The 15748-nt window shown below is 36.5% G+C and overlaps 1 protein-coding gene across 6 annotated transcripts in view; it reads right to left on the bottom strand.

Annotated features, from left to right (window-relative positions):
* Positions 1-8245: 8245 nt before the first annotated feature.
* Positions 8246-15748, bottom strand: part of XIAP (X-linked inhibitor of apoptosis) — a 48361-nt gene continuing 40858 nt past the window's right edge. For all 6 annotated transcript variants that reach the window (XM_059911498.1, XM_059911502.1, XM_059911500.1 and 3 more), the window contains one exon: positions 8246-12757. In XM_059911498.1, the coding sequence (XP_059767481.1) occupies positions 12564-12757 (194 nt within the window). In that variant the 3' untranslated portion in view covers positions 8246-12563. The remainder of the gene's footprint in view (positions 12758-15748) is intronic.

The following is a 15748-nucleotide window of genomic DNA, read 5'->3' as shown; positions in this document are numbered from 1 at the left end:
TTCCAAAATGTTATATAAATAGATAACTTTTCAAAAGTTTTCTGCACTTAGAGTGAGAAGCATATGCAGTGCTACAGTATTTCAAGAACGGTAAAAGCCCTCTTTGTGTTTTTTACTCCATTTGAAGGAAAATATTTCCTACCAGCAAAGTAAAAGAGTAAAATTGACCCAGTCTCTGGATATTTAACTCTGGTAAAGTTCTAATTTAGTGACGGTAACTGAAGCCCTTCAGCATGGGCACTGCTTCAGGCAGTGGTTTCTATTAAAGGAAACTCTGCCCCCTGCCCCCACCAGGCAGTGCAGACAGAACATTGGGGTTGGGGGGAATGAAGGAAAGCTTTTGCCCGAGATTCAGATGTTGAAATTGTAACACATATTGATAAATGACAGAATTCAAAAGGCGCTTAAGAAAAGTTTGATTTATACTCATAGTCTCAGATTCCATTTCATATTCCATCTTGGAACCAAACGTTCAGAAGAAGTGTGCTTTCCTTTGAACATAAAGATGTCACTGTGAATCCAAGGGCATTACGAAATATACGCTTGACGTTGTTTTTCCTGTGATGCGGAGCAATACCACGTTCTCTTGCTTCCTTCTCTCAAATGGCAAAATGGCAAAAGAAGTTTGTGGGAAGGCTGCCCAGGTTAGGGGTCAATGGTTCTTTTCTCATGTGTTCTCAGTTGGTTTTGTTGTTCTAGGTTTCCCCTTACTACCCAGATAGACTTGGATGTTGTCACAACATCTTGCTCCCATCTCCCCTCTTGTTTTCTGCTTGGCCAATCCTAGCCTCTTTCCTCCCCCCACCCAACAACTCAACATTTGGATTTCAGCATCTCTTTTCCTCTCCTGCTGTGGAGTCATCTAAAGAATTTCACCTGCTGGGTGTTTCCAACAGGCCAATTAAAATGGGGGAGAGGGGAGGAGGGAAAGAAGAGGAATAAGAACAGCAAAGATGAAATTATCAAGTATTAAGCAAAGCGAAGAGGGACCTCCTGTTTGGTTTCAGTGAAGCCACTGAGCTGATCTTTTACAATCTGTTGGGACTGGCGTCAGAGAGGAGATAAGTGAGCCAACTGAAGTGGAAAGATTGAGAATGAAGGTAGAGAGTGATCTGGAAAACTAAACTCCCCCAAAGAAAAGACTTTAAAAATCCTAAAGCCAAAGGATTAGTGGTCTTTACTACTACTGTGGGTTGTATTCTAAACATTTTAGAGGCGACTGGTATCAGTGGCTAAAAAATGTAGTAGCAACTTGAGAACAAGGAAAACCTACCTGAACTGGGTCATTTTAAATACCTGTGAAAGACTGAGTAGAGGAAACCAGCCTGAGAGACTCACTGTGGTGTGTAATTATGCACTTTGAAAGCGCAGTTCATCCATGGATCTCAAAGCACATTACCAACTTTAATTATTTTTCATAACACCTCTGTGAGACCATTATTTCCTACAGACAGATGAAGAAACTGTCATAGAAAGGGTACCAGGCCCTTTCAATCACACCATGAATCACCTGCTGAGTTGCTCCCGTTCCTGATGTGTTATTTGAATTAATTGACCATTTCCCAATGAAGAGGGAATGCTTGAGCAGGACTTTGAGGGAATTTTGGCTTCTAATTTTTCCTTAGAAGCAATGGAGGCTGAATTCCTTTTAAGATAAAATGCTGTTCAAAGAGTCATTATTTAATGGAATGTGTATGGAAATATATTAAAATATTATTCAAGACACATGCCAGAACACACACAGAAGCCTATAGCATAACAGCCCAAGTGGGTACTTTTGTCCTCCATTAACCTTGCATAGAAAACAAAACAAAACAACACAACAACAACAACAAATATATCACATACAATCATAAAATTTTAGTATCTGAACAGCCTTCAACAATCTCAGGTCCTGTAGCTTTGGTCGCACCACTCTGATGAAACCTGCTCCAATTATTGGGCCACACCCTCATTTGTCCTTCTTTGTTCCTGTAATAATGTTAGTCTATACCACACAATCTAGCTCTGTATCACACTATATTTACACTCTTTTGTTCCTTTGATTTGTTTTGAGTTAAACAACACCGTGGTTACCAATGGTCGCTGCATTATGTTTGGAATGGGGGAATACCTTGTGAATGATGAATGTAAATCTCTTTCTGCTACCAAGACTATAAACTGCAGGAGGACCCAGCCTGGGTGTTACTTTCTTCTATCACTTATCTCCCAGAACTTCTGTGTACACCCGCAAGCAATTAATACACACTGTTGGTATGATTGAATAGGATTAAGAGACACTGGTGGAGGTCAACGATGAAGTGAAACAAGGTTTCATTAAACGTATTAAACAAGGTGGCTTAATTTGAATATATATTTCAAATAAAAAGAAACTTGTGTGAGCCTTGTATATACCGTCCAGCCTCAGCAAAGGCTTAGAAAAGGTGATGGTTGCCTGGTGAGTGAATATCCTTTCCTTTATACCCCAACATACCTCACAAAACCTGCTTTAGAAAAAACTTACCGGTTTCGTGCTCAGAAATTCAAAACCCATCATACCATCTTGAACTTCTCTCATCTGTAGGGGGAAAGAAAACCAAACTGATCCAAAATTTATACCCAAGGAGACCTAGCACACACAAAATGGCCTTGAGGATTCCCAGCAAATGCCTTTAGACCTCTCATTCAAAACCTCCATTTTTAGTCTTCAGATATGTCAGACTTTCTTGATTCTGAGCTCTGCACATGCTTCTCTCCTAGGCAGAAATCCCTTCCGCCACCTCCTTGACTACTGCAAGGGCCCCGTACTCCAGAATACTGCCCCCCAACACCCTCCCCGAAGTTTGAGTTAGATACAGTTCCTATTGCCCTTCAGTGATAGGATGGACTCCCTAGCATCTAGCACAGAGCCTGGTACGTAGTAGGTGTTTAATGTTGGTGCATTAAAACAACAAAAGTGAAATTTGTAGAAAGTCAGTATTGATTCCAAATTGTATTATATCTGTCAACGCACAACTTTTAGATGAGGCTTTCCCACTCCGTTCATTTACTAATTTGTTCTTTCATTCCTTCAGTCATACATCTATGTATTGAAAAAATTAACTCTGCTTATTAATGGACTAGACAGCATGCTAGTCATTGGGAACATAGTGATTAGGAAGACATGGTTCCTGACCTCCAAGGTTTGCCTTGGCAACATAGTGAAACATTCTCTTCCTCATTTCCAAATTCTTAAGATCAGAAACATAGTTAATCAATTTTGTTTTTTAGAATTACTTTAATTTTTCAATTCTAGTTGAGTAGACATGCTAAGGACCACGTATACCTATTTATTACTTCTATTTGGCTTTGTGGTTTGGTATCATATGGCCAGCCAGGTCTTGCTGTACAAAAAAAGGCCTGGATTTGGACGTATACACTCAAAGTTCAGACAGTGAGGCTGCCAATTTAGCTAATTCATGCCAAAAATTAGCCAGAAACATATTCACTGCCTATAAGAACAGCTCGACTCGTGATTCACCATATGATTTAGGTGAGTCAGGTAACCTCTATGTCTGGGGTTCTTCAGCTGTAAATTATAGAGGTGCTGTGACTATAATGAATGAGAGACACAACGGCATAGTGCAAGAGTACCAGACCAATTATTTTATCCTCCCTGAATTTATCTGTTTTATATAGTCTTATTTTCATATGTTAGAAAACAGAGCTGGCCTGACTGACCAAGTAAATCTATTTAAGGGCCACTTGAATGGCAGAGTTTATGAACACAATTTCCACAATTGTACAGCAACAATTTCTCCAATTATCTCTGTGCCATTACCCATACACTTCTGATTTAAACACAGGAGTAACCATGTAGAGAGTGGAAGGCAAAGAGATAATGTATGTAAAGGATTTTGAGAGCCACGGAAATGGTCAAGAAACTGTATAAGTGAATTTCATCACTATACATCCTTGATTAATCAGATACTGGTCCACAACTGTTTCATTTTGTATGAAACTAACCCATAATTAGTAAACTCTAATTAGAGGAATGATTCCTTGGGCTTATATAGTTTATACTTTTTGAAGCTCTTTCATGTACATTTACTCATATGATCCTTGCAACAATCCTCTGAGGTAGGTGGAGCAGGGATACTTATCCCCATGTATTAATATTTTTGTTACATTTCGTTACATATAAATGACCATATATTGATTTATAACTCATACTAAGTATAGGTCTTTTTACTTAATTCTTTTTTTAAAATTTATTTATTTTATTAAAAAAATTTTTTTTTTGGCTGCATTGGGTCTTCGTTGCTGTGCGCGGGCTTTCTCTAGTTGCGGCAAGTGGGGGCTACTCTTCGTTGCGGTGCACAGGCTTCTCATTGAGGTGGCTTCTCTTGTTGCGGAGCACGGGCTCTAGGCACGTGGGCTTCAGTAGTTGTGGCACGCAGGCTCAGTAGTTATGGCTCGTGGGCTCTAGAGCGCAGGCTCAGTAGTTGTGGTGCACGGGCTTAGTTGCTCCGCAGCATGTGGGATCTTCCCAGGCCAGGGATCAAACCCGTGTCCCCTGCATTGGCAGGCGGATTCTTAACCACTATGCCACCAAGGAAGTCCTTTACTTCTTATATGAGCTATAAGAACATAATGTATCTGAAATATTTACAGTAGAAAACCAAGAAAGGCATAAGTACAGTACATTCTTTTTAGTAGTCAAATAACAAACAAAAATCTAGGTGAAAGAAAAACAAGTTTTTCCAGGTGAGTCAGGTCATTCTCTTAATGATTAACACAGACCTTTGTTAAATTTCTGCTAGGAAATCCCTGCACAATGTTTATTTAATGAAAAATAAAATAATTTTTAGCAAGTTTTTCTCCACTTCAGATTAATTTTACGGGGGAAATTTGGGGTCTTTGTTTTCAACTTAAGTTCCTCTGAAACATCAGTAATTGTTCATGAACATACTCGTGTGTTCTTTTTTCCTTCCTCAATCCAATTGTCAGTAATCTGGCAGAAGGAGAGCCTAATCACTGCCAAACAAAATTCCAATATTTAATGAGAAAATACATTTTTGATGCTTTAGCCAAAAATGCAAAGTCCCTTATTTAAGCTAATGGAATTCAAAAGGAATCCCTAGTACCTAGTAACGAAATAAAGTTAAAACACAACACAGACTTAAAAAAAAAGCTCAAAAGTTTTTGTAACAAATGGACATTTATAATTTTGCATGTAAAAAATATTTTTGAAACATAAAATTCTCTGAAACAAGAATTAGATTTTGAAGCAAGATCATTTTTTAAGTACTATTACCTCAATTAATTATACCCTAGGCTTTTTTTGAATATTTAAATTCTTCTGGGAAAATAAAAGGGGGAAATAAAGTTTGGTTTCTCTTGGGTTCTTATTCCTTATTTGTTTTGAACCAGTATTCTTCTACTATTTACTCATAAGCCTAAAGTTAACAAGCATATAGGCCCGTGCAAAAGATTTCTTATGCTGTAGTCACTAGTTATGGTGCATATAGGGTCTTGGAAATATCAAATTAAACAGAATAAGATTGGAAAAAAAACTCTAAACAGACCAAATCTATACAAAGCCAAATGGCTAGGTTATGGAAGTGTTTGTTATAAGCAAATTAGTAGTTTGCAGGAAAAGAAAAGAAAACTAAGTCTGACTTTCATCTATCCTTTATCTACCTTAAGATTTTTATTTTGGATACAGTTAGAGACCAATATTGACCTTAGTGTGGATTTATGCAACTCTGAAGACCTTTAGAGACCTAAAACCACTACAAGAATTTTCTTTTGTGCCACACTTTGAAAATTTCAGACCTAAAAAAAGAATTCAGAACTGCTACTTATTATGAATTAGAGAGGCTGACCACTTCCAACTCTATCATTTGTAGATTAACTGCTCACATTTCACTGAAGCTTTGGCTCTTTCTAGAAGTGCAGGTCTGTTCTGTACAATTTCAACTAATTGCTGTCACACTAGTGCTTATAAGTGAGACTTCAAATACTTAACCCTTTCACTGCTTGACTGGAGGACAGTTTAATGGCAATGAGCAATGTGAGGCTATTCTGAACTTGGCAGTGTAGGGGCTGAAGAATGATTTTCATTATCAAATTCAAAGAGTACTGTATGCAAGAAAATTTTGTTGAAAAGTGGAATCAGAAGTGATTTTCAGGATGTTGCATTTTAAGTCTTCGCATTTTGGTAGCAGGAGAAAATACAGGACTGGATCAACAATGAGTTACAAGGAGAAGAAAGGTTAAGGATGACAGTCATCTGCAGAGAGCTACATCAATTTAACTTACAGGTTTCAGCCATTCAGTTATCTCTGGATTCGGACCCCATACCATATGCCAGTGGTTTTCAAACTTTAGCCTGTATCAGAACCACCTAGAGGGTTTGTTAAAACACCGACTGCTGTGTTATATACCCCAGAGTTTCTGATTCACTAGGTTTAGGTTGGGGCCCAACAATTTGTATTTCTAACAAGTTCCCAGGTGATGCAGGTGCTGCTGGTCCCCAGACCACACTTTGAGAACCACTAGGTATCCATATACCATGCAGTTAGCCTACCTTTATTTTTTTTAATTTTAAAAATTTTAAATAGAAGTTTAGTGGATTTACAATATTTTATTAGTTTCAGGTGTACAACACCATGATTCAATATTTTTAGATTATACTCCATTTAAAGTTATTACAAAATAATGGCTATATTTCCCTGTGCTGTATGATATACCCTTGTTGCTTATTTTATACATAGTAGTTTGTTTCTCTTAATCCCATACCCCTATCTTGTCCCTTACCTGCTCCCTCACCCCTAGTTTGTTCTCTGTATTTGTGAATCTGTTTGTTATATATTAGTTTTATTTTTTAGATTCCACAAATAAGTGATATCATACAGTATTTGTCTTTCTCTGACTTATTTCACTAAGTATAATACTCTCTAGGTCCATCCATGTTGTTGCAAGTTAGCCTATCAACTTTTAATAGGCACCACATTTACTCTACAATCTATAAGCAAACTACAAATGAAATAGTGAGACGATCATTTAAATTTTTTTTTTTCTTTTTGGCTGCGCCACGTGGCTTGTGGGATCTTTAGCTCCCCGACCAGGGACTGAACCCGGGCCACGGCAGTGAAAGCGCTGAGTCTTAACCACTGGATGCCCAGGGAACTCCCTAGAAGTATTTTTTAAATGATAATATCAGTTTTGAGGGGGTTTATTTACCTTAATCTTCAAATAGGGTGAAAGGGGGAATAAAGTTGCCTTTAATTCTTATTTAGATGTCCATTAAAATTTAGCAGTAATAGCGGTGCTAAAAATTCACAATTTAAAAAATGTTCTAATCTGGTATAGGTATGTAACAAGGTAATTACAGGAGAAATAATATAATGTCTAGGATTTATTCTAGAATGTATCAGCAATAAATAAATAAATTAAATCTAAAAATAAATAAAGGGAGGGAGAGTCCTAGATGAAAGAAGACTGGCAAAATGTTATTTGTTGAAGCTGAATGATGATTACCATGGGGCTCATTATATTTCCCTTTCTACTTTTATGTAAGTTTGAAAATTTCTGTAAGAGAAAGCTTTGAAAATTCACATCTTCATCAATATTCATTGAAAGTGTAGTTGACATGTACAAAATGTGGACTGCATTTAAAACAAAGTCTTAATGGTATATCTCAGGTAAGAGTGATAACATAGTCAAGGATTCAATAATCAGTCACTATACAGACTAGGCCTGAAATACAAATCTCAATTTAGGAACTTCCATTGTGGGCAGGCAGGGGTAGGGGAAATAGCCCTCTTCTAAATTTCTCTCTCCCTTTAAAGATCCTTTATTCCCTCACTTTTTATTCCACCAGATTTGCTTGTAGCTTCTGAAACTCTCTGGGCAGCTGCCTCTACAGACTCACAAAAATCCTTCTCTGCTGCCTGCCTCAAAGGGGCAGTGGCTTCTTAGGTCTCTTGATTGTTCAAGCCTTGTTATGGTGACTATACTATATCTTGAGTCAACCAGGCCAATCTTTGTGGGGAGGGGGGGGTTGATATTTTTACACATGTTAAAAATTAACTTTTCATGCACTTATAGAATTCTATAAATTAATGTGAAAGCAGATGTCTTTTTTTTTTTTAAATATGATCTGACTTGATGTGTACCTTATTGCCTGGCCCAATGGCATAGGATATATTTAGGAGGTTACATTTTAGTATTTTTAAGTATTTTATTTTCTTCTGAGAAAATGAAACTAAGTAATAAGATATCATTTTAAAGAATACGGCTTTATTGAATAAGTTTTATTCACAGAAAAATAAGCTTTAATCTATGATGACTGCCAGATTTTACAGTAGAAAGCAATTTTCTTAGTTTTCCATACTGATGGAAAGGTTTCTACTAAATGAAAACAGCCATAAAATTATATTCACAAATATAGTACTCTCTCTCACACATTTCACATGATTATTCACAACACTAATACAATGACATAAGAATCAGTCATGTTGTCAGGTTAGATAAAGTATAACAGTAATGAAAAAAATGCAAACTCTTCTAACAAAAATTACATTAAAGCCTTTGTTACATCAAATAAAAAATGCAAATTTGTTGCTAAGTATAGACAGAATGACAAAATATATAGTAATTTTAAATGTTGCATCAATGATACACAAGAATGTAATAAATGCCAAAAAATCTATATGCATTTCTGCAAACTTTAGACTTCAAAATAGAATCTTACCACCCAAACATTAATGCAGTATTGTACAATTTGAAGCTATATGTATTTAAGATTGTCCTATTGTATTAGTTATAAAGTATCATTTAATATGCAGTGAAGGTTATGGTATACAAGAAAAAATAAACATTTGAGACCTCCCTGGAGAGGTAGCTTGAAGTTTTTCACCTTCAAACTATGTCCCAGTCTGGGCTATCACTAATTAGCTATATAGCTTTGAACAAATCATTTCACCTTTCAGCCTCAGTTGCCTTATCTGTAAAACAAGAGGGATGAATTTAGATACTCTCTAAGGTCTCTTCTAGCTCTGACACCCTATGATTCTATTATGCTGCAAATGAAATTCACATTGTGCTAAGTGTACAAGAGTCAAACTGAAACTGATTATCAAAGTGGGAATAAGCCAACTGTTTCTATTAGGAAAGCTCAACTAAATTTGGTAAGAATATTTTTTTCAAGTTATTAAAACAGGAATTTAAAGATTTTTAAGGACTTGACCTACTTGTTCATTGTAATTTGCATCTTGACTATGACAAACAACAGAAAAGATGAGTAACAGTCACTGAAAGAGTTATCACCTAAGTTTTAGCCCATATTTCCAGAGTCAAGGCATATCCACGGAAGGTAAAAGAGTGTTAGGTAGGGAATTAACATTTATAACAGGTATTTTACACATATGGCCTCCTTGAACTCATAACTTTGTAAGACACGTACTATTCTCATTTCACAGATGAAGAAATGGTTACCTCTTTTTTTCTTTTTTAAAGCAGATTTGGCTAAAAATAACCATATTTGTCAAATATTCCCTCCTGTTTTCTTATTTTTCTAATGGAAATGATACACAACCTATCCTACTTCTCCCACCCCTCCACCCCTTTTCCCCATATTCAACAACTGGGTGAGCAGGAAATAAAACAATGATTTTGGTCTAAAGGGTACGATATGTGGAACTAATGCTGTGGTGGTAGTCTCCATTCAGAGTTCAAAATACCAATTTTATCCACTAAAATGAAAACAGGAAAAAAACTACCAACATTTAAATAATATAACAACAAAAGATCATAATACACAGGGCCAAATCACATCATATACATTCACTACACCCATCCTACCCCATCTTAGCCCCAAACCAAAGGGAAAAAAAAATAAAAACAAACAAAAAATCTAGTAGGAAAGGCAATACAAAGCTACTAATTAATAAACTGGAATTTATTTTATAAACACTAAACCCATTTCTCAAAAATTAAGACAAGGCTTTTGATCAGCACACCAGATTATTATGAATAAAGATAATTATTTATTACAAAACAACTTGACTCTTCGTGTGACTAAAATGTAGTAAAATAGGTGGTGCCTTTTGAAATCTTAGAGTGAACTTTATACAGAAAAGGAATGTATGTCTACATGTAGATACTGAGAACTATTTTGGGAAGGGGAGGCAGAGATTTGGATCTGGCTATATTTTTGACCTTGCAAGTGATCATTCTTTGCACAATTAGATGGGAAGGATCCAGGGCTTTTCATAGTGCAAACACAGACAAACACTGGTAAGTCTTTAAAAATTTGATTAGAAGTTGGAGTGCTGAGTGATTTAAGAACCTGAAGCAACAGCATTTCTAAACAATTCTTAAAATAAACTTGTTAGCCACATCAGCTTCATGCATTAAATTTCACAACTCATGGGGAGAAAAAAGGTCTTGCTTAACTCTAAACATACAAGTTTTAAAAGAGTTTTAATGAACTGAGGCTTCCAGAACTGGAAAAGCCTTATGTTAAAACAATTCAGTCCTTGGCCAACAACTAGATTGAACTAACTACCTGACTTGGAGCTGACGTGTCCTGGAAAATACATTTTTAAAACTTTAACACTTTTCTCCCCTTGTAATTTAAGTTTAAATTTAAAGCTTAGACTATACATGTAAAATTTAACTTAATGAATATATAACTAAACCTAAGTAGAAGAAAGTGCAAAGGTAAAGAACTGAGGATTTACATAGTAAAACAAAAACAGGGCAGTCATTATTTGATTTTAAAAATTCTCATTTAAATTTGCAGTGCTTTAAATGAATATCAAAGTAGTAATCAACAGAGGTTAAGAGACCATAATACTCTTTCTCTTAGAAAATACAACAAAAATATAACTTTTAACAGTTCCACTCTCAAACTTTTCTCTACAGTAAAATGCCTCACTCACCTCTACAACAGGTTGTTGTGAGAATCTCTGCCTGGGTGTTCTATGAAGCATTTTTAAACTTTCATTTTCTTTTTTAATATATACTGGTTCTTATTCAAGTTTTATTTTCTCTTTAATATTCAAACAACTATTCTTCTTTTCATGTCAATATTTTATAATTTCCAAGAGGTTTTTAAGTATCTTGAGAGAACATTTATTTCAGAAGTATCTACTACTATTACTAGACAAGAAAACAAAAAACTTAGGTAAAGACTTGACATTTTGTCCTATATACATCTTAATCATCCTAAAGGTAAAAACGCACATGAAACTTTAAGATACAAGATGATATGAGAATCTCAACATGGAAAGCTGTCACTATAACTACGAGCAGTGTACAAACATGCTTCTACTTTTACCTACATAAGCTGACAGATGTTTAAAATACTGGGTTAACGAAGATCTTTTAGTAAAGTGACTTAGGCAGGCTTAAACTAGCAAGGATTAAGGATGAATCCTTACTAATTAATTGGAAGATCTGAGACATATTTTATATTTCATTTTACAAAATCAGGAATATTTATTTTGAAACAAGAGAAGAAGACATGGTCTACCTGTCAGAAAACTACCACTCAGAAATATTTTTCATCCACAAAGCAGGAAAAACATATAAACATTTAAATTTCACATTGGCACCAAAAAGGTTAACTGCCCTGCCTTCTTGGATTAGAAAAACTGATGCTGAGCAGTAAGTAGTTTTGCAGGCGTTTGAACATGCCTAAGCCTTTAAATCAGTAAAATACTTTCTAAAAATTCTGATTACAAAAGTAATACAGACTTATAAAAAATTCAAACAGAACAAAATTAAAAAAGTGAAAGGTCCCTCCCTGTAAAGCCCCTCTGGGACCCATCCCCCCACCAAAGAAACCACATTTAACAGTTTGGTGCCTGTCTTTCCAAATCTTCTGTTCTATACGTATATAAAACACACACACCTCACTTGGCTCATTCTATACAGTGTTTTGCCACTTGATTTTACACTTAATATACCTTTGACATCTTTCCATGTCAGTACATGTAGGCTAGATGGTATTCAATCATTAAATACCCTTTTAACAATGGCAAAACCATTTTTAAAAATCATCCACCCAAGTACATGTGTATAATTTTAAAAGAAAATGGACAAAATCCTAAAACACAAACATCTAAAAATAATCTCTATCTTTCTACCAGTGTAGAATAGTTCATTCCTTTTTCACACAAAACAAATTATGTGATTGGGGAGATTAACTCTAATCTGTACGTTTACAAAGAAGGCTCCATTTGTTAAGCCTATCTAAAAAGGATGAAAAAGTCAGTTGATTAATTCACTTACATTTAGAAATCTAAGTCAGTATACTACAAATACACATTGTGATCAGTTATAATAATATGATGCTTCTTAGTCTAGGGTTTCAATTAAATAACAGTGAAAAAATAGGACAGATAATACAGCTAAAATCCTGAAAAATCCAGAAATTCAAATTTTAGATTGCTAACTATAACATCACAGTTTACATTTTTTTCCTACTTGGTAGCAAATGCTAATGGAATTCAATGTTGATTTCTTAAAGTTGGTTCACATCACGCATTCAATCAGGGTAATAAGAATATAACACGCCTACTGTAGTTAGATTAAGACATAAAAATTTTTTGCTTGAAAGTAATGACTGTGTAGCACATGGGACATTTGTCCACTGCTTCAGCACACTGTTTACAAGTGACCAGATGTCCACAAGGAATAAAAACTACAGCAATATTTCTATCCATACAGATTTTGCAAAGCTTCTCCTCTTGCAGGAGCCTTAGCTGCTCTTCAGTACTAATCTCTGTACAAAGAGAAAAAAAAAGTGTTAATTTTAGACTTTCTTAGTTGTTTAAATTCACTGAAATAATGTGAACCCCTACTATGTGCCAGACACTAATCAAGTGTTGGGAGATAGGATGACTCACATATGGCATCTGCTCTTAAGTAGTTCGCATGCTAGTGGGAGAGAAAGACGTGAGCTGAGGCTACGGAGGTAAGCACAAAGTGATAAGTGCTATAATAAAGTTACATACAAAGTGCTCTGGGACAAGACCACAGAACAAGTTCTTCTGTTCAGACTAGCTGGGGAAGGCTTCACGGGTTGGCGGCTGTTGGATGGGGGAGGGGGAAGTGGAAGAGTGACATTTAAAAATAGCAATTCGCTAAGCAGAGAAACAAGGCTTAGGTAAAAGGAGTAGCATATAGAAAAGGCATGGCTTATTCCAGAAATGGAGGGATGGATTCGAGGGCCACTTCTGAAGTGGGACAAGTAGGATTTGGTGACTGGATGTGAGGGATGAGGAAGAAAGGAAATAAAGTCGATTTCAAGATTTCTAGCATGGCTGACAAGGGGATGGTGATGCCAATAGGAAATATAAAAGGAGGTACAGGTTTAGGATTTTCAAGACTTTTTGAGGTGTTTGCACAGCATCCATATAAAAATGTTCAACAGGCAATCGGAGAGTCAAGTCTTGAGATCAGAAGAAGTCAGGGCTAAAGATAGAGATTTGGGTGTCATCAATACACAGGTGGCACTGAAGTTCTTGCTTAATTCAGCCTTTGTCAAACTAAGTTTTGTGAAATGTTAACTAATATGCCATAGAAATGTGTTTCACTGTCATATATAACTATAATGACAACAACATCAACAACAGCAGCAATTAACAGTAATATAGCACTTCTACTATGTGCTAGGCACTATTCCAAATGCATTACATATTATAACAACCTTTGTAATCACTGTATACCAGTGTATACCAAATTTAGCCTCACATGAGAATCACTTGGGGCATTTTTTTAACAATAGATTCCTTGGCCCCATTCACTGAATCTAAAATTTATGGGGTTGAGCACACTGGCATTTGGGAACCATGACTATCAAGTTCAGGGCAGTGTAACAAAGCATATATGCCCTCTTAGAAATTCAAAATGCATTTCCCTATTTAACTACAGAGTTCATTTTTCATGGCATCTCTTTTAACATTCTGGGAACACTATTCTGAAAACAAGTTTGGGAAACAGTGGTCTAATTTTATTCAACAAATACTTACTGAACACTTAGCTAGGTTCTAGGCATTAGAGATAGAACAATTAACAAATATATAGACCCTGGGCTCCCAATCATTCATAGACAAGTAAGGAACACAAGCAGACAGGAAATTATAATACAGTGTGATGATAAAAAGTAATTATAATGTGTTATGAAGAACACAGGAAGGGTGTCCGTGCACACACACATAAAGGGGAGGCCTCCCAGAAAAAATTATACCTAAACTGGGTCCTAAAGGATGAGTAGGAGTAAAGTAGGAGAGGGAGATGGCCTTGGGGGACAGGAGCAATGGGAGAAGAGGGTTCTGGGCAGAGGAAATGACATAAGCAGGCGCCAAGGAGAGAGACAGAACCAGGCCTGCAAGTGCACAGGTAAGGCTTGGGAAGAGAATCTGAGGGGGAAATAGCATGACATGAGGCTACAGAAGGTTAGCAGGAGCCTGATCATGAAGGATTTGGCAACCCATGTAAAGGAGTTTGGACTTGACACCGAGGACCCCAGGAGCCAGTGAAGAGTTTTAACCTGGAAAAAGATATCAGAATTGCTTCAGAAAGGTTTTCTTGATTAGCGGTGGAGAAAAGGATTATATAATATCTTTTTTCTTAAAAGGCAACTTCCTGGGCATAATCAAAACTCAAACATGGAACACAGAGATAAGAAGATAAACTGCCTGCCCCCAAGAAGCTTGTCTAATGGGCAGGAGAGAAAAGAAAACAGTTCCAAAATGATGTTACAATTGCTTTAACAGCAGAGAGAGTAGAGGGAGCTGTAAACTCTGCTATGGGTATTGGAGAAAACTTCAAAGAAGTGACCTTTGAGCTGAGCCTTGAAGGATGAGTTCAAGAAATGGATTTAAGGAACTGGGGGTGGAGTGGGGCATCAGATGAGGTATACAAACAGGAAAAAGGCATTCGGGGCATAGGAAACAACAGAAGTAAAGGGATGGCATTATAAACTGATTTATATTATATGGAAGCATCTGACCAAAAAAGTCGGAATAAAGTATATATTCATGCCATCACCAAGACTGTGGTAACCAGTGCAAGCTAGCCTGCCAGAGGAATATGGAAAAGCAGAGTGACTTGGTTAAGGGAAAGCACTTGAGATAACAGGCTTTCTGCTGCCGTCCATAAGCAGAGGGACTCGGCGATCATGCAGCAGAAGCAGAAAAAGGCAAATGAGAATGAAGAACCCAAGTAACTTCATGTCCAATCCTCTTGCACTTCTCCTGTGTGCTTGGAGCCAGTCCCACCATGCTAGAGTTTCCTCCTGTAGTGCTCACAGGTCCCAGCACAGCATTCCCTTTGCCCTGAGTCTACAGCAGGTCTCTTTTGTGCTTCCTTCCCTTCAGGTAGTCTCTCTACACCTGGGCTAGTCCTGGGGGTAAGGGGACTACCCCTTCCCAGTGTTTTTTAAAAGTAGCTTTGTAATTCCAAGAAAAATCAAAAAAAGGAAGACAAGTAATTTACACATTACTTTTGGATGTAATGCCACAATGAATAAAAAAGGACACTGGATCAGATACCTCTAGTAGTCGAATTTACAGAGACAGAAAGCAGAATGGTGGTTGCCAGGGGAGGGGGAAATGGGAGTTGTTGTTTAATAGGTAAAGAGTTTCAGTTTTGTAGATAAAAAGAGTTCTGGAGATTGATTACACTACAGTGTGAATGTACTTAAAACTACTGAACTGTACACTTAAAAATGGTTCAGAAGGTAAATTTTATGTGTATTTACCACAATTGT

The sequence above is a fragment of the Balaenoptera ricei genome, chromosome X, assembly GCF_028023285.1.
Source record: "Balaenoptera ricei isolate mBalRic1 chromosome X, mBalRic1.hap2, whole genome shotgun sequence".
Lineage (NCBI taxonomy): Eukaryota > Metazoa > Chordata > Mammalia > Artiodactyla > Balaenopteridae > Balaenoptera > Balaenoptera ricei.
Note: the sequence above shows the minus strand (reverse complement) of the source record. Positions and strands in the feature narration are given on the sequence as shown.